Source organism: Rutidosis leptorrhynchoides, chromosome 11 (genome assembly GCF_046630445.1).
Source record: "Rutidosis leptorrhynchoides isolate AG116_Rl617_1_P2 chromosome 11, CSIRO_AGI_Rlap_v1, whole genome shotgun sequence".
In the NCBI taxonomy this organism is placed as follows: Eukaryota; Viridiplantae; Streptophyta; class Magnoliopsida; order Asterales; family Asteraceae; genus Rutidosis; species Rutidosis leptorrhynchoides.
Window position 1 is genome coordinate 49,504,262 of NC_092343.1, and position 20,830 is coordinate 49,525,091.

The following is a 20,830-nucleotide window of genomic DNA, read 5'->3' on the forward strand; positions in this document are numbered from 1 at the left end:
GTAATCTTCAAGTTCGTTATTGATCAAGCATATTTTCACGAAGTCAAGATGAACCTACACTTGAGTGCATAATAGGGTTTAAGGACTAACAACATTCGGACCTCCGACACTTAGTCGTGGATAACCCACATCGGTATCGTTTCGATTCCGATAAGGTGGCCGATTTGAGAGTCCACCAACAACCCAGCATACGGGGTTGAGTGGCCCAAAGACATGAAGGTTTTATAGTTCGAGACATACCTGAAAGTCTTTAAGATCGTATGAAGCTTTGTTCGTACGATGAAGATATGTATGCTGTTGTTACGTATAAGTAAACGAATATGTTTTTAGGGTTTATGAGCTATGTATTTATAGACTCACAATTTAGGGTTTCCATAGAATCTCTTCCCTAATTAAATGCAATCTTATCCCAACTAACTTTCGTTATTTAAGGAAAAGAATCCGAATTGATTATACCGTACATTCTTCTAGAATATACTGGACCCCTATGCAAGTATACGAAACTCGCATCAGATGGTATAGGCGCATAGAGTGCGACTATACCCGTACCATATATCTTACATGGCAATTTGTGTGTGGTTCAGGGCTTTGGATGCGTAGTCCGCATAGTCTTGCAGATATGCGTATCATTAAGTCCCCCCAGTTCGATGTTATATACAATGAAAATTAGTGAATGATGTCGAAATAGTAAGAAAATGTACACATAATGAACCACAACAACACCCTTGAACCAAATTAGCATGCTTAATAATTCCGCTAAAAATCCTAGTTGGATTCCAAATGTAACCGGACAGTGCATAAGATTATTTAAATATATATGCGTAACCGGATACTGTATTAGCATTAAATGCAATGTATGCGTGCAGTCACCAAACTGTCTTTTCGGCTGCATTTCCTGCACCCGAGGTGACAACTGTCACTGTTTACCGAAAAGATAATGATTGTAATTATGCAACCGCCTGTTCATGCTAACGTGCACCGGACATCTTAACAAAGTGCTTAGCCTAAGATTCATACACGTGTACGGCTACCATTACACTCTTGTTACCTTTTGACTCCCGTATTTTCTCTATAAATAGGATTTTGGATTTTTGGTATCTCACAATCTTTTCCCTTTTTAGTCATTCAACCCTTTTCATCTTCTCTGCTAAAACCTGTTTCTGATTGTACAAAAATGTATATTTCATACTCTTATATTTTGCATTACACTATGTAATCCTAGTTACGTATTTTAAGTATCACTCATATGTTGTTCTGATTTTGATATTTGTAGATGAAGATGGAATCTTATGCACCCATTTCTACCACCTTCTCCGGTAACCATTCCAGTTCGCCGGTCAGTTATTCGGACACAATACCTTCATTATACCAAACTCCTGATGCCAGAATCTTGGGTAGCCACAAAAGGTTACATGATGAAGGTATTTTAATTTTGACCGTCTGACTTTTTATTGTAACTCGACTTTAAGTTTTTATACACCATTTTTGTCGTATTTTGCAGGTCCAAGTGGTGTATCCCATCATTCTAAGCACGTATGCCCGAATCCTGATGATTCATCTTTACTGATTCCGAATGTGAATGAGTTCATGAAGGTTCCCCTTCCGGTAATTGCAGAACAGTTCTCTTTTTTACAATCTTGTGCCCCTCAGAGGTTAGTGCAGAAATTCTCCTCACTTTCTCCTTCCGAAGAACTTTATATAGACGCACAATCGACACTTTTTCAACTTCGCCAAGGATCTGAATCGTTTGCAACAGAAATCTGCTGCGCTTGCTCATCTACCACCGCCCTCAACATCAGAAACATCGAAACTAAATGCGTTGCAAGAGGACAATGCAAAGTTAACTGCCCAACTTGCGGTCACTGTGACCGCGCATGTGCAGACAGAAGAGCGGATAAATGTCCTGATGTTTAAAAGGCAGCAAGAGGAGGACTAGCATGTTGCTGAAAAAAGGTTTAAGGAGTCTGAGATTGCGTCATTGTCTGCGAAACTAAAAGAAGCAGTGGGTGATGTCGTGTTTTTGAATGAAAGCTTCAGCGACAGGATTTCAGCCCAAGAATCATGGGGTGCGAAGCATGATGCTATAAAGGCGGAGTACGACATTCTACGAAAGGGTCTTCCAACTATAATCCAACATGCGCTTAACTGCAAAGTCGTCGAGCAGCGTTTTGGCGCAGCTATGGTTACTGCTCGTGCTTATGAGCGTACCCTTTTTTGGAATGTCATCTGCCGGGAAATGTTCGTACCCCCCGTGATTCCCCCGAACGTTGCTGATCTGCTCACTGATGTAGCCATGGAAAGATGTGAAGAAGCTTGTGCCCGACTTGAACAAATCTCGATCCCCGGTCTACAATTTCTCATCAATGATCCTACCATCTCCGCGTAAGAGATAATCAATGATAAACTCGACTGAGTTTGTTAAGCTACCCAGGATGGATATTATTTATCCATGCTTGGGTAGCGTTTTTTGCTAGTGAGGGATGGGCCTTGCAACCTTGGAGGTTTCGCATCCCTATATTATATTTTTCTTTTATGTTTAAAGCAGGGTATGCGTCTGATCGCTGCGTGCAAGGATGGCATATTCTCCTTAGTGTAGGGCAATCGTTCCAGCCAATGCCACCCCTTTTTTAATTTTTTATATTAGCGTATATTAGGTCAAATTTTGGTACATGTCCCGCTTTTATGCTAAGCGGTTGACTTTATATCTTATATCTAACCGTAATTTGTTAGGTTCGATTGAATATAATTGGATATCTCTTTTGGTTAAAGTGCAATTATTGCGTTTTTATGAAGTCACTATGGCGGTTATAATGATTCATTACAATTTTATGCATTCAATAACTCTTATTTAGAATAAATGGCACGACTTCATGACGGGATTGACCCTTCAATCGTTTCATGATCTTTTTATTCTTGCGCTAACAAGTCAATGTTATACGCAAAAGTAAGCAAACCAATGATTATAAGTTTATACTCAAGACTTTTATAAAAAATTTATAAGTGTGTACGCATATACAATCCATTGTAAGTTACCCGTACTATAGACAAACCAATTTCTATACTCAAGAGTCTTCCGGCCACGCCAATGTCCGGGTTATTTAAACAAGTAAACCAAACTTGTATTTTATAGTCTAGACTGTGCAAGTCTCCGTCTTGCGCGGTGTACGAGCGTTTGAAACAAACCAATGTTTTACTACTGTCACCATTAAAAATAGTATTAGTAACCAAACTAAACTATGCCACTTGAGACTTGGAGTGTGTCCCTGTGCAGCTTAAGGGGCATGCAATCAACAAATGGAATAATGCACAAGTTATTGGCTTAAATTGCATGATTCAATTTATTTCAAACATATCACTTGACCAACACTTAGTTGTCATGTTTACAATGGAAAATAAAAGTTTACATTATAAAAACTTTAAACAGTTGTCTGGGTGATCAATCCCTCTATAGTTTTTTTTTTCATATGTAGCACCGTTTCAGTGTTTGTGCATGCCAGGTGCGTTTTATTGCTTTTTCTTCTAAACTTGCCAGTCGATACACCCCTGTATCGCTTATGCCAATAACCTCGTATGGTCATTCCCATTTAGGTCTGAGTTTACTCGTGTCCTCTGCTTTGCTTTCTTCGTTTTTTCGCCACACCAAGTCATCCAATTGGAAAGATAATAGTTGTACGCGCTTATTATAGTAGCTCGCGATTCTTTGTTTATTGATTGCTTCTTTTATGGCCGCCATTTCCCTGCGCTCTTCAACTAAGTTTAGATTTTCACGCAGTTCTTCGCTATTGCTACTTTCATCGAAGGAAGCTATGCGCTTAGTTGGCACGTTTATTTCGGCGGGTATTCCAGCCTCGGACCCGTACACCAAACTGAAAGGTGTTTCATTGGTTGCGCCTTTTGGAGTTGTGCGGTGTGCCCACAATACATTCTGTGACGACCCGGAAATTTCCGACCAAATTTAAACTTAATCTTAATATGAATTCGACATGATAAGCAAAGTCTGCAATATCGAGTCTCAAAATTTTTGAACAGTTTCATGAAATCAATTGACTTTCGACCATTCCCGACGATTCACGAACAAATATTTGTAAACAAATACATATATAATTAAATGTATATATAAATAATAATTTGAAATATTATTTGAAATATTATATGATTTAATTGTTGGAAATAAATATGTAAAATAATATGCGATGAGATGAAAACTATTACTATAGATATATAGTTATATAAATATTTCTTGCAAATATATAAAGTTATATTAAATTTAATTGTTTAAAATATATAATATAATTATTTTAATAGTTAAACTTGCTATTTAAAAACCGATTATATATATATATATATATATATATATATATATATATATATATATATATATATATATATATATATATATATATAATGAGAGAAAATGGAAGATGAATGATTTCGAGTTTAAATGATGAACGTCTGTAACACTCGGTTGACTTTTCGTGAGTGTTCATATAGATATAATATATATATACGAAGGATTAAGATAAAAGTTAAGCTGTAAATTGATTACGAATATTTTAAATTTGTTAAAAATATTTTTACCTTTTTAAGTTTAATTATTAGTAATCCGTACATATAAATTGGAACAGAAAATAAATAATTATCGAGCCATTTTGATCAGGTTTTAATCAGTAAATGACTGAAATAATTAAACGAACTTAATTTAAAATTTTGAGATTTTTAGGAACACTTTTATACATTAACTGTTTAGCAATGGACACGATATGACCATCCGTGATAAAGTGTCGGTAGAAAGATTACAAAGAACCCGGCTGCTAAACTATTTGTTACTGTGCAATTTGAGACACATATTACTATTTGTGACTATTTACTTTTTGAATTTTATTCATAATCTAACTGCATCTTATATATGTATATATAATTACAATATATATACATAACACATGGATAAACATATATGGATTCAAATAGTTATACTAAATTAATTATATATATATATATATATGACCTTTTCAATCTACCTCCACTTACACTTCCACCAAATAATCACCACTTGATTATTACTAAACGAATTTCTGTATCCTATTTAATCATCAACACCACTTGCATATGAAACTAGGCAACTATCTATCTATATATTTCCTTTATTTCTCGCATTATAATTTGTGTCTTCTACTTTGACACCTTTCCACCATTTCTTTGTTGGGTTGAAATCACAAACCCACCATCATCATCAATTTACACCCATTTGTTGATTGTCTTTCTTTTTAAACCACCATGCTTCACAAGTTTCTTCTATTGCAACTAGAATCCATCGCCACCTTTTTCTCCGGCACTCACCTCCACCAGTTACCACACCACCACATTCACCATCGTGAACAACCTCCAACAACCACCGTCCACCATGACCGCCACCGTGCTACTAACAACGAACAACTACAAACCACCATCTTTTCTATCTCTAACTTCTTTTTCTACAAAACCCACTTATATTATTTTTTTGTTGTTTCACTCGAGCTCCAACAACCTGCATGTATACAGCTCCATCGAACCCAACACATTCACCTTTTATTCGAAGTTATGTGTTGCTGCAACATTCGAGTATTCCTCAAACACCACCACCCTCATTTAGTCGATCATCATTATTTTTTTTTCTTTTTTTTGCTGTTAACAAATGAAACCACCACACGCCACCATGTTTTTACTCCCGTATTTCAAAACTCTTTTTACACAAACCCTCATTTAAACCAAGTCACAAAAGAAAAGAAATCCAGAAATTATAAGGGGAAATAAATCATATACGTGCTTGAGGATTACAACGGATAACTTAACAGAGCTTTTTCCGATCAAAATTTACGATGCTATCCGGGTTCCATTTCGAAGGTACATCATAACCAATATCGATTCTTAATATGTTATTAGACTATCTTATTAGTAATATTTTTTTTTATGATCGAAACTTGTCGAGAACGTATAATCGAAACTAACTGTTGCGCAAATTACGGTAACTATTTCATAATGTTTTAAACGAATCACTACATATAGGATTGGACCTAAAACTTTTATTAATTATCTATTAAGATTAGACTTAATTGATCAATATTATTATAATTAAATTTCTGAAAAAGTAATAAAATAAACAGAAACCAAAGTTCCTGTTGCATTTCGTTAAATGAAGATGAAGATTCGATTTTCAATTTAAGTACCTTGACTATGTATAAGTTTACCTAATAAAATATGAGAAGACATTATTTCCAGTTTAGTCCCTAAATACAGTTGGGTTTACGTACAAATGTGTTGGTTAACTAAAGATAGTGAGATGAAATTTATTAAACATTTTGTAAAATGGATGATGCTAATGGTCGATTTAAAAAAAATCACGTCTATTATCATGTGTTTAATGTAAATAAAACAAGGATTGGATGTACATCAAATAAATTTACATTTTTTTTTTTTGTCGTATCAAGCATGTTACAATCATAACATATTAGAGTAATATAAGTACGTGTTATGTCTCTATACTTTATAAAAATTTTAAAGTGTAGATCAACAAATATGGTAAATCCGAAACAGGTTCTTAACCGATTAGTTAAGGAAATATATAGCTATATATAAAATCGTAAATTTCTATTATTTTAGTAGTGGACTTAAACTATTGAGAGAATAAAAATTGAGACATAAAAATTAACATCATTTTTTTTTAGTTTGTCTTGTTATTAATTTATTCAAAATAATTAAGGGCATACTCATTTCGGATCTCCCCTCTCGCTCTAGGTTGAGTACTTCGGGTCACTCGTTTACACTATTATTTGTGTATTTTGCTGTGCTAACCCTAAGGTGAGTTTCATTTGCTCCCTTTTTAATTGCTTTTGCAATATATATTTTTGGGCTGAGAATACATGCGCTGTTTTATAAATGTTTTACGAAATAGGCACAAGTACTAAAACTAATTCTATGTGGGTTTAAACCAGAAATATACCCTTAGCTTGGTAACATTAAACTACTTGTCTATGTACGGTAGGCGTGAATCCTAAAGATAGATCTATTGGGCCTGACAAACCCCATCCTGACTATGAGATGCTTCAGTACTTCGAAGTTATATTAAACACACCTAATCTGGTGTACTTCAGAGGGTAAAACATGAACGTTAAGGCTTGTTACCGGGTGCCTACAACTTATAGAATACTTTTATACACTTTCGAGTGTACATATATTTATAAACGGAAATCTTGTGGTCTATTAATATATTGAAATGATTATCATGATAAACCTATGAACTCACCAACCTTTTGTTTGACACTTTTAAGCATGTTTATTCTCAGGTATCAAAGAAATCTTCCGCTGCGCATTTACTCATTTTAAAGATATTACATGGAGTCGTTCAAGGCATATAGAGTTCAGTACCTCGCAATGGGACCATATGTTGAAGACTTCGTCTAGGTGGATAAGGACGGGTCTTTACAGGTGGTATCAGAGCGGTGGTCGTAGCGAACCAGGTCTTGCATTAGTGTGTCTAACTAGTAGTTGTTAGGATGCATTAATGAGTCTAGACTTCGGCCTAGTAGTTGTTATGATATATTAATAAGTATAGACTTGAACCTGGTCTGCATGTCATAAGTTTTTGCTTACCACCATTAGTCGAAAAATATCCACCTATCATTGTCAGTCTCAACACTTCTTATTGCAATTATTGCATAGATGGTGTACAGATAAATTCATATCTTAGCGTATCTGCTAATTCATATCTTAGTGTATCTATTACGGTAAACTTTGCCTGATATCTCCCGTAAATTTTTCCGTAATTTGAGGAATCCTGGTACTATATATATCTATGCATATTATGCATTGAGAATACCATCTAACTATCAATTGCTGTCACTAAACGTTTCATACCAAAAATATTTTTCTGTGATCGCGAAAGATGGCCTCTACGAATCGTCCAAGTTCCTCTGACTCCGAAGACAGTGTGACGGGAGCACACCAACCAATCAACTACCGTGATTACTGGAGAAGATGGGGGTGGGTTCGCGACATACTCACCTTATGGAGAAGGGAAGAAGGTACTCCATATCATGAACCGAATCTACCACCTAACCTTGGAGTACTCGACCCGCTCACCGATGAACCTGTTCGCAACACCGTTTATACCCTCCTTGCGATAATTTTTTTCATCTTGAGACTACCATTAATGGAACTAGAGGAGATATCCAACCTCCATCTCACACTGATAACCAGCCAGGGTTAGTAGAAGAAGTCAACGAACTCCGTGCCCGAGTAGTAGCTTTGGAGAATATGATGCAAAACTTACCAGCTTCATCAGCATCACCGACACCAACAGTACCACCAGTATCAACAGCTGTACCATCAACAACACAAGCCTCAACATCTCATTCTGTACCTCAAGCATAATTTTCGTTTTACGTATCGTTTTACACCGATTATCTTTGTTCTACATATCGTTCTATATCATTTATCTTTGTTTTACCTGACAATTATGTAATCTCTAATATTTTAGAGATTATGTATTCTAGTTCTAACGGTAAATCAAATGAGTTTAATAACATATTAACTCATTAAGTTCATGATTACATCTGAAGAAAATACATATGTATATATGTTTTCATAAAGATTGTAATTAAAAATTCTTTTGTACAAACTGTTAATGGTGAAAATATTTTAACGGGTAGGTAATACCAGAGGAATATTTAAATTTCACATTAATAAGTTACACTGTACATTCTTCGAATCTGATTCAACGATTAATTACTATCCTATTTACATCTACCAATATACGTATCCGTTTACCACAGAATAACCATTTTCATTCAATTTCATATTTGGATTTTGATTTATCAGAATCCGACAAGTGGCATAATGAAGAAAACATTGGACACAATAAAATTTGTTAAAAACAAACAAATTAACAATGAGAAAATTTGTTAAGAATCCACGCTAACTGCTCCTAGCAAACTGTTAATTCCGTATTACCTTATATTTATCGTAATTTTAATTCTCGCAATTTTATTTATCGTCATTTAATTTTTGTTATTTATTTTACGCACTTTAAATATCGGGACACGTATACAAGGTTTTGACATATCATATCGACGCATCTATATATATTATTTGAAATAACCATAGACACTCTATATGTAGTAATGCGGGAGTTAGCTATACAGGGTTGAGGTTGATTCTACAATATTATATATAGTTTGAGTTGTGATCGAGCCTGAGACATGTACACGGGTCACGATACATATTAATTAATTCAAATATTATATATTAAACTATATATGAATTATTGGACTGTTAACTGTGGACTATCAACTGTGGACTAATGACATTAGACAATTAATATGAATTAAAATATGGATATGAAACTAAACAATTCTTCAAGTTTGCCACTTGATTACATCTTAAACCTCATTTGTATCTTGACAATTTCAATCTGAGTTCAAACCTTTCATGATTCTTAAAGACACCTCAACCGAGAGGATGAACCAACCGTACTTCATCTACGAAAGAAAAGATTGATGCATGTAGTTATGCACCTGAAAAACTCTCGGAAACTGAGCAATCGTTTAACACATAGCTGTACTAATTCTTTTAGTGTTATTATTACCCAGAATAATTTAGTAATCCCTTTCAAAGTAGCAAATTTAGTCACAGCTCCAGCAAGTCAATTTTGACCTTTTGTCCGAAATTATATACCTCTTCGTGCTATATGTATTCCATTATATTGGAAACTTCTGTAAAATCTAAGTACAAATTATGAATGAATTGTGGAAAATTGTTGGGAACTGAAGCATGGGTTAATAAAATATAATGACACTTGGTCAACGTGATTATATTACAGTAAGTCATGCTGAGTTTCTAAATGGAACGTGATAATGGTTCACAGTAGATCATACCATCGTCATGTGCCATGTTACATAACTCTTTCATTCTAATTAACCTCTGAACATATCAAGAAAATATATTCTTGATAGTTCTATTCTCAATAATTATGGTAATTTGACGAATCAAATCGTGCTATTACGTTCTTTCTTGATTATAACATTAAATTCATTCAAAACTCCATACTTACAAATTTTGGACCATTACTAGCTTAGCTAGAGGGCGAGAGGAGAATAAAAAGTCAAAGAGCTCCAAGATATAAGAGAAAATATAAAGCCCGACAACAACACCGAAAATTACAAACAGTGTATATCAATACGTATCGCAACGTAAAGACACGGGAGAATTAAAAACATGATAACCCCAAGGTAATCATAGAAGTAAACAGATTCCTCTGGTGATAAATGAAAGAGAAGAATGACAGAAGCGATAGTCAGGAAAATACAAAGTATTAGAACTAGATTAAGCATTTCCAGAATCATTTGGAAGTATGAATTGAGTAAAGGAACGGTGAAAAGAATGGAACGAAAGGGGTTGATTTATAACAAAATGTCAGACGTAGTAATCGAGACAGATTACCGCATTCAATTATATAGGATACTAATTCCTTAATTACCGAAAAATCAAATCTTTTATAGATTTCGAAGATTATCTTTAAATTCCTTGAATTTCAAAAATCCACCGTGACTACGTCAAAAGTTAAATCTCTATCTCAATCTTTTGTGATTACTTCATTCGTACGCTTCACCTAATCGAATCGTTTTGTCTATATTAGACAATAATGATAAAACTCCATTTATCAACTCATATTCGTCGTGAAAACATTTTTATTGTTAGCCATGACGACCACGATCAAATTTCGAGACGAAATTTCTTTAACGGGTAGGTACTGTGACGACCCGGAAATTTCCGACCAAATTTAAACTTAATCTTAATATGAATTCGACATGATAAGCAAAGTCTGCAATATCGAGTCTCAAAATTTTTGAACAGTTTCATGAAATCAATTGACTTTCGACCATTCCCGACGATTCCCGAACAAATATTTGTAAATAAATACATATATAATTAAATGTATATATAAATAATAATTTGAAATATTATTTAAAATATTATATGATTTAATTGTTGGAAATAAATATGTAAAATAATATGCGATGAGATGAAAACTATTACTATAGATATATAGTTATATAAATATTTCTTGCAAATATATAAAGTTATATTAAATTTAATTGTTTAAAAATATATAATATAACTATTTTAATAGTTAAACTTGCTATTTAAAAACCGATTATATATATATAATGAGAGAAAATGGAAGATGAATGATTTCGAGTTTAAATGATGAACGTCTGTAACACTCGGTTGACTTTTCGTGAGTGTTCATATAGATATAATATATATATATACGAAGGATTAAGATAAAAGTTAAGCTGTAAATTGATTACGAATATTTTAAATTTGTTAAAAATATTTTTACCTTTTTAAGTTTAATTATTAGTAATCCGTACATATAAATTGGAACAGAAAATAAATAATTATCGAACCATTTTGATCAGGTTTTAATCAGTAAATGACTGAAATAATTAAACGAACTTAATTTAAAATTTTGAGATTTTTAGGAACACTTTTATACATTAACTGTTTAGCAATGGACACGATATGACCATCCGTGATAAAGTGTCGGTATAAAGATTACAAAGAACCCGGCTGCTAAACTATTTGTTACTGTGCAATTTGAGACACATATTACTATTTGTGACTATTTACTTTTTGAATTTTATTCATAATCTAACTGCATCTTATATATGTATATATAATTACAATATATATACATAACACATGGATAAACATATATGGATTCAAATAGCTACCACACCACCACATTCACCATCGTGAACCACCTCCAACAACCACCGTCCACCATGACCGCCACCGTGCTACTAACAACGAACAACTACAAACCACCATCTTTTCTATCTCTAACTTCTTTTTCTACAAAACCCACTTATATTATTTTTTTGTTGTTTCACTCGAGCTCCAACAACCTGCATGTATACAGCTCCATCGAACCCAACACATTCACCTTTTATTCGAAGTTATGCGTTGCTGCAACATTCGAGTATTCCTCAAACACCACCACCCTCATTTAGTCGATCATCATTATTTTTTTTTTTCTTTTTTTTGCTGTTAACAAATGCAACCACCACACGCCACCATGTTTTTACTCCCGTATTTCAAAACTCTTTTTACACAAACCCTCATTTAAACCAAGTCACAAAAGAAAAGAAATCCAGAAATTATAAGGGGAAATAAATCATATACGTGCTTGAGGATTATAACGGATAACTTAACAGAGCTTTTTCCGATCAAAATTTACGATGCTATCCGGGTTCCATTTCGAAGGTACATCATAACCAATATCGATTCTTAATATGTTATTAGACTATCTTATTAGTAATATTTTTTTTTATGATCGAAACTTGTCGAGAACGTATAATCGAAACTAACTGTTGCGCAACTTACGGTAACTATTTCATAATGTTTTAAACGAATCACTACATATAGGATTGGACCTAAAACTTTTATTAATTATCTATTAAGATTAGACTTAATTGATCAATATTATTATAATTAAATTTCTGAAAAAGTAATAAAATAAACAGAAACCAAAGTTCCTGTTGCAATTCGTTAAATGAAGATGAAGATTCGATTTTCAATTTAAGTACCTTGACTATGTATAAGTTTACCTAATAAAATATGAGAAGACATTATTTCCAGTTTAGTCCCTAAATACAGTTGGGTTTACGTACAAATGTGTTGGTTAACTAAAGATAGTGAGATGAAATTTATTAAACATTTTGTAAAATGGATGATGCTAATGGTCGATTTAAAAAAAATCACGTCTATTATCATGTGTTTAATGTAAATAAAACAAGGATTGGATGTACATCAAATAAATTTACATTTTTTTTTTTTTGTCGTATCAAGCATGTTACAATCATAACATATTAGAGTAATATAAGTACGTGTTATGTCTCTATACTTTATAAAAATTTTAAAGTGTAGATCAACAAATATGGTAAATCCGAAACAGGTTCTTAACCGATTAGTTAAGGAAATATATAGCTATATATAAAATCGTAAATTTCTATTATTTTAGTAGTGGACTTAAACTATTGAGAGAATAAAAATTGAGACATAAAAATTAACATCATTTTTTTTTAGTTTGTCTTGTTATTAATTTATTCAAAATAATTAAGGGCATACTCATTTCGGATCTCCCCTCTCGCTCTAGGTTGAGTACTTCGGGTCACTCGTTTACACTATTATTTGTGTATTTTGCTGTGCTAACCCTAAGGTGAGTTTCATTTGCTCCCTTTTTAATTGCTTTTGCAATATATATTTTTGGGCTGAGAATACATGCGCTGTTTTATAAATGTTTTACGAAATAGGCACAAGTACTAAAACTAATTCTATGTGGGTTTAAACCAGAAATATACCCTTAGCTTGGTAACATTAAACTACTTGTCTATGTACGGTAGGCGTGAATCCTAAAGATAGATCTATTGGGCCTGACAAACCCCATCCTGACTATGAGATGCTTCAGTACTTCGAAGTTATATTAAACACACCTAATCTGGTGTACTTCAGAGGGTAAAACATGAACGTTAAGGCTTGTTATCGGGTGCCTACAACTTATAGAATACTTTTATACACTTGCGAGTGTACATATATTTATAAACGGAAATCTTGTGGTCTATTAATATATTGAAATGATTATCATGATAAACCTATGAACTCACCAACCTTTTGGTTGACACTTTTAAGCATGTTTATTCTTAGGTATGAAAGAAATCTTCCGCTGCGCATTTACTCATTTTAAAGATATTACATGGACTCGTTCAAGGCATATAGAGTCCAGTACCTCGCAATGGGACCATATGTTGAAGACTTCATCTAGGTGGATAAGGACGGGTCTTTACACATTCGGCAGTTCATCTATCCAACCCCTTATGCACAATCCAAGTCTTGCTTTCATTCCTAAGACGATATCCCGATTTGTGACCTCACACTGACCGTTCGCCTGGGGGTGTGCGGCGGATGTGAATGTTTGCTTTATGTTCAGCTCTTGGCACCAATCGCTGAATGGATTACCTCCAAACTGTGTACCATTGTCACTTACTGAAAAAAGCGTAACTCAAATATTAAACACAAAAACTGAAAACAGAAACACGAAACTGGAAACTGAATCGTGAAATTAAAAACTGGAACGCGAAACTGAAATATGGATCTCGAAAATGAAGCGCGAAACTGAAACTGATATGTTAATCTGAATGTTGAAGCGCTCAATAAAACCAATCGACCCAACGATACTTTAGTTACGACCCAGGTCAGCATCATCCCATTCAAACATGCCTGGTTGAGTACTGTAGCTTATAAAGCCATAACAATGGTAGAAGTATTAAAACATTTTTTATTTTTTTTGGTAAACAAGGAAACCCCCTATGAACAAGTACATTGGCTCCCCTATAGAGGGTAAAACCTCGGGTAATCAAGCCCCCCGAGCGTGAGACCTGGTACCGGGTGAATTGCGCATTATGGCACGCTCTGGTCACACTCCCTTTCTAAACAATTGAACCCGGGTGGTGTGCCTCATTCGACAACTCGGTAGCCACTCGGACAAGCCTGCGTGGTTTATTAAAACATCGCATTAGGGTAAACAAAACCCACTTGGCATAATTAACATTCCCCGAAAGTAGCCATACTTTTTCAACACTGAAGTGGTCAACACAATGACACAAAATTCAAAATGCCAATAGCTTATAAATTTTGGTTTCAAAGGTGTATATTTTCTTTTAATTTAAAGGTTCATCATCACAACAACATTTTTTAGAAGTGAACTGAATCTACACTAATTCAAGTACTCAGCCATAACAAAAAAATTAAAAAAAAAAAAAAAGGCATTGTAACCACCATCTCTATATTCTTATGGAGAGCTTGTGCATTGCATCATTCACTTTCTCATCAGTTATCATTTTGTGTGTATCATAGAAATCCAATATTTCCGTTGCTATGTTTTTCACCTGTTAAATAAATAACAAACACGTCACAAAATAAGACAAATACAGGTCCGTTCATCTACGGAGTGACGTTATTGGAGCATTGGAGATATATATAGCGAAAACCGTACCACCTTCATGTCAACTCGTAGATCTTTAAACCAAGCCGTATTATCTCTCTTTAAGCACACAAGCTACATAAATGCAGGCTAATCCAATCAGATGTGGTGGGTGTACGAGAATTAGATCCATCTTATATGTGTCATTTGCAAGTCCCCTAATAAACAATTCAAAAGAATATATATATAAAAAAATTATAACTTACATGATTACATTACAATGACACTATATGGTTTTTGTCAGCGTCTTGCTAGTTAAGGCTATTTTATATAAATGCGTTGTTAAAAAATAAACCACTATATGGATAAACAAGAAAACGCTAGTGTACTTGGTACTACAATGAGGCACTTCCAACTCATAGTCTCATATAATCTCTCTGTCCCATTACAAGTGTTAACTTACTTTTTGCACACAGCTTTAGAAAATTCAAAAATAAAAGAAAGGAAATGGGTAAGTTAATGTTAGTAGGTTATGTTACTTCTAACTGTCCAATGGGTATATGAAGCAGAACAGAGAAGAAAAATTCAAAAACCCTAGACCAACGGTTAATAAACTAGGCGCACCTCAAAGGAAAAAACCCTAACAAAGTGTGAATCTATATAACTTAATTTCTAACTTATGAGGGAATGCCATTTTAGGTAAGAACTCGAAGTATAGTTTCAATATGATCCAGGAAACTGTAGATGAAAAGATTATTATTCATCAAAAAGACATTCAAACATAATTCAATAAACAATACACATTTCCATGTGCTATTTCCAGAATAACGGCAAAGTTTCTTTTACACGTGTAAGAAAATATTCTTATTGACCAAAGTTCAAATACCCCGTTAAAGAATCGTCCATAAGGCCACATGCAATCGTTTGTTTCTTTCACACTCATTTTACCCGCCACATCAGCGCCATATCTGCACAAACCCTTTAACATTTTTTTCACATTTCTTTCACTAAACACCCACAATCATAAACTTCACCACCACACTTTACCCATTTTTTATTATTATTTAAAACTTAAAATATAAATATAAATAACATTTATAAACTAAAAAAACAAAAAATACGAATTACATTAAAAATAATAAAAAAGCCGATTACATAAATTAATAAAAATACGCTTACATTAAAATTAAACTACGATTACAAAAAAAAAAAAAAAAAAAAAAAAAAAACAAAAAAAACACGAGTACAAATAAAAAAAAAAACACACGATTATATAAAAAAAAGACTAGTACATAAACTAGATACCGATTAATCGGTATAATAACCATCCGCACTACCATCGATTTCGTGAGGAAGATCGTCCCAAATGTGTTTGGTATACAACACGACATTTGTGGATTTGATTATTGCGGTTCCGAGTAGCCACACCCATTTATCGTTATCCTGAAGCCACTCGAAGACCTTGTTCTCGGGATTCCAATATGCAAACTGCGAAATCTCATCGCAGTGCGCGTTTCGCCTTAAATAATAAAACATTTCGTCAACTCGAAGCCCATTGACCGGCACATCTGCATAATCGACCCGTCCACCGACGTAGCGGTCCATGTCATCGGAAAACAAACCGCCGCCGTGAATCTCGAACGTAACAATGTTTTCGAAAGCCATTTTTGAGTATAAAAAATTGAGAGTGGAATGGGTTTGAAAAATAAAAATTGAGAGTGAAATGGGTTTGAAAGTGTAAAAATTTGAGAGTGTAATGGTGTATATATATATGAAATGGGTAGGAAAAAAAAATAATAAAAAAAAAAACTGATCACTAGCCGTTGGGAGAAAGAAAAGAAAAAAAAATAGGACGTGGGCCCCACAAAGAGCCGTTAGAAGGATGAGGGTGGCTGGCGGTTGATGTGGCGATTCGGTGGTGGTGGGGGTGAGCCAGGTGGCGGTGGGTGGCGGGGGCTCTCACGCACCACTGCGTGTGGCCTAACATCTAAGTATGTTGTTATGTCCCGAGATATAAAGCAACACCAACATATTATGAATATAAACTCGCACAGCTATATTTCAAAAGGCCCTTTGCATACTACTAGTACATGATCCCTAACTCAAATTAAAGATCGCCTATTCATGCTTCTATATTAGGGATTTTTCCTCACGTAACTAGAACGAGCATCAAAACCAAACAAGCCTTTATAGGGAGCATACATAAACCAAGCAACAACAGCCAAATTCAATATATAACATATGTTAACTTCATTATAAATACGGAGTATTTAGAAGTGCATTAAGAGTGAATATTACAGCTTTAATCTTTAGCTGTTCAACAAAAAGTAGAAATATTTTAACCAACAAATTATTGAAATAAAAATGGAAAACTACCTAACTACACATAAATGTAAAGAACTCATGATATCTATACATCTACTTGTAATTATGATATTTTCAGATAGAAATTTGCACATTTTTCGGGTGTTCAAGATTTCTTTAATCTGCGTACTTGCTTACTTTGACAGCAAATTACTAGCAGATACAAGCACCCTCATGAAAATAGCCTATTTGCTTATTCTAGAAGAAATAACCATTTAAAATAAACATTATGGCACCTACTTATTATTAAGTAATCCCAAAACACCCCTTAAAAAATCACATCCAAACACATCCCACGATGTATACTGTTACAGGACCGAACATAAGTTATCAGCCCGTTAGCAGGCCCAGTCGTACAAGGAAGGTACCAGCCCGTTATAAGGACTAATTGGGCCAAGCTCTAGTTCGTTTCAGGCTCAAGTGTTGCTGCAGTTTAATTAATGTTGAATAAGTGATATGGAACGTGTTTGGAATAGGTCTTCAACAGCTCCACAAGCACAGCCTATTTTTATGTACTACTTCCATTATAAATACCCATGTTTCCTTGTTTTTTGTTAGCAGTTTAGCACGTAGTTCATGTTTGAGTATTATTTATTGTACTGCATTTTTCATTAATGGAAGATATCAGAAAATTGCTCCAAGCAAGTTGTCCCTTCTCTTCTTAATTTCTTTGGAGTTTGACCGACTCGAATAGGTCGTATCAACTGGTGCTTTCATTGCTCCTTCATCATGCCTCCACGCCAAGACCCTTCGTTTACAGAAGCCCTCGCCCCACTAATCGAATCCATTCAAAATCTCAATACCAAATTCGACACCATGAACGAGAATAACACCGCCATGCTCGAAGCCATTACAAAGCACATCACCAACCAACCCGTCAATCCACCACCACCTAACCCACCACCACCGAATCCACCACCACATAATCCTAACCTCAAGACACCTAAAATCCAATTGCCTAACTTTGATGGCACAGCTCCACTCGATTGGTTGTTCCAAGCGGAACAATATTTTGCGTTTTACTCCATTCTTCCGGAACAGCGAGTATCCCTTGCTTCGTTCCATTTTCACGGGGAGGCATTGAGCTGGTATAAATACTTGCACTCAAACAATTTATTGGGCACGTGGAAAGACTTTACCCGCTCATTGGAGTTGGGTTTCGGTCCATCGTCTTTTGAGAATCACGAAGCCACTCTCTTTAAACTCAAGCAAACGGGCACGGTGGCTGCATACCAAGCCGAATTTGAAAGGGTTTGCAACCGTGTAACAGGTCTCTCGCATACTTCACTTCTCAATTGTTTTATATCAGGTTTGAAAACTCATATTCAAAGGGAAATCGCCACCCTCAACCCTACCTCATTACACCAAGCCTATGGGCTAGCAAAACTAATTGAAGACAAACTTAACTCAACTCGTACATCATCATTTACTCCTCGAACCACCTCATACACCGCCAAATCAACCGTTACTACTACTCCTTATACCCCACCATCTACCACCCCACTGTTACCATCACCATCAACCACTACTACATCATTACCAGTGCGTCGCCTTACCCCTACCGAGGTGCAAGTACGCCGTAGCCAAGGTTTATGTTTTCGATGTCCGGAAAAATACCAACCCGGGCACAAATGTAACCCCCCGCAGTTTCTACTACTAGAAACTGATGAAATTATTCCACATAGTTTGGAGATCACCTTGCCCCATGATACTATCGAACCACCTACTGCCCCTACCGAGCCACCCGACACTTCCACGGTTACACACTTTCTCTCATTATCCCCCGCTGCCCTTCATGGAACTACCTCCCCTCAGGCATTACGTGTTACGGGCCAAATAACCGGTCATCCTGTCACCATTCTCATCGACTCTGGCTCAACTCATAACATATTACAACCACGAATCGCCTCATTCTTGCAACTACCTACTGATACTACCCCGTCATTTCCAGTTATGGTTGGTAATGGAAATTTCATTCATTGTACCGGTCAAATCCCTTCGCTCGATCTCCGTTTGGGTGACTCCACCTTCACAATATCACCTTTTCTGCTTCCCATCGCTGGAGCAGACGTTGTGTTGGGCATGGCCTGGCTCGGCACACTCGGGCCAATTACTGCTGATTTTTCGGTACCTCAGCTTGCTTTTACCTATCATGAAAAGACTGTTACTTTGCGTGGTGATCCAGTAACATCTTCAACAACAGTCGCAGGTATTTGCCACATGTTCCAGAAACAAGCAGTAGCTGAATATTTCGCCATTATATGTGATCCCATACCCCAACCTACTACTGTTGAAACACCTACACTTCCCCCTGATGTAGAAAATTTACTTCACAAATATGCAGCTCTATTTACCAAACCCACCACTTTACCTCCAACCCGTACACATGATCATCACATCCATCTTATTCCTAACACCACACCGGTTAACGTACGCCCTTACCGATACCCGCACTTCCAAAAGGAAGTCATGACGGATCTTATTCGTGAGATGTTGCGTGATGGGGTGAACCACCCAAGTACTAGCCCTTTTTCTTCTCCTGTATTACTTGTTAAGAAAAAGGATGGCTCATGGCGCTTTTGTGTAGATTACCGAGCCCTCAATGCGGTCACCGTTCGTGATAGATTCCCAATTCCGACTGTTGATGAACTCTTGGATGAATTACATGGCTCTCCTTTTTTCTCCAAGATAGATTTACGCTCCGGCTATCATCAAATCCGAGTCGCCCCTGAAGATACTTATAAGACAGCCTTTCGGACTATTGATGGCCATTACGAATTTCTTGTAATGCCTTTCGGGTTGTCTAACGCTCCTTCCACATTTCAGGCTGCGATGAATGACTTGTTTCGGGATCGGCTACGGCAGTTTGTACTCGTCTTCTTTGACGATATCCTCATTTACAGCCCGAGTCGCGAGCTTCACTTACAACATCTTCAGTCAGTTTTCGAAACTTTGCTCACTCATCAATACTATGAAAAACGTTCCAAGTGTGTTTTTGTCGAAGAAAGTGTCCACTATTTAGGGCACGTGATTTCTGGATCAGGTGTATCCGTTGATGCACACAAAATCAGAGCAATACGTGACTGGCCACATCCACAGTCTGCCACCACTTTGCGTGGTTTTTTGGGTCTCACTGGTTATTACCGTAAGTTTGTCCGCAACTACGCTTCTATAGCATCACCTCTTACAGATTGTTTGCAGGGTAAACACTTTGAGTGGACTGATTCGGCTACTACGGCTTTTGAGGCTTTAAAAACAGCAATGACTTCTCTGCCGATACTAGCCTTACCTGACTTTTCTAAAACATTTGACGTCACCACAGATGCCTCTGGAACTGGTGTCGGAGCTGTTCTCTCTCAAGAGGACCATCCAGTCGCTTTTTTTAGCAAAAAAATGGGTCCTCGAATGCAGGCATCTTCAGCATATAATTGGGAACTTTTCGCAATT

At 35.5% G+C, this 20,830-nt stretch overlaps 1 protein-coding gene and 1 pseudogene across 1 annotated transcript; both read right to left on the reverse strand.

The window, feature by feature from the left end:
- Nucleotides 1-3,574: 3,574 nt before the first annotated feature.
- LOC139874547 (uncharacterized) lies at nt 3,575-14,497 on the reverse strand. The gene is made up of 3 exons (XM_071861967.1): nt 14,482-14,497; nt 13,967-14,082; nt 3,575-3,925 (listed from the first exon to the last, which is right to left on the reverse strand). Exons 1-3 carry the CDS (start codon nt 14,495-14,497, stop codon nt 3,575-3,577), a joined length of 483 nt encoding a protein of 160 aa, XP_071718068.1.
- A 382-nt stretch (nt 14,498-14,879) lies between these two features.
- LOC139874549 (cyclin-C1-2-like) overlaps nt 14,880-20,830 on the reverse strand; it is a 79,231-nt pseudogene continuing 73,280 nt past the window's right edge.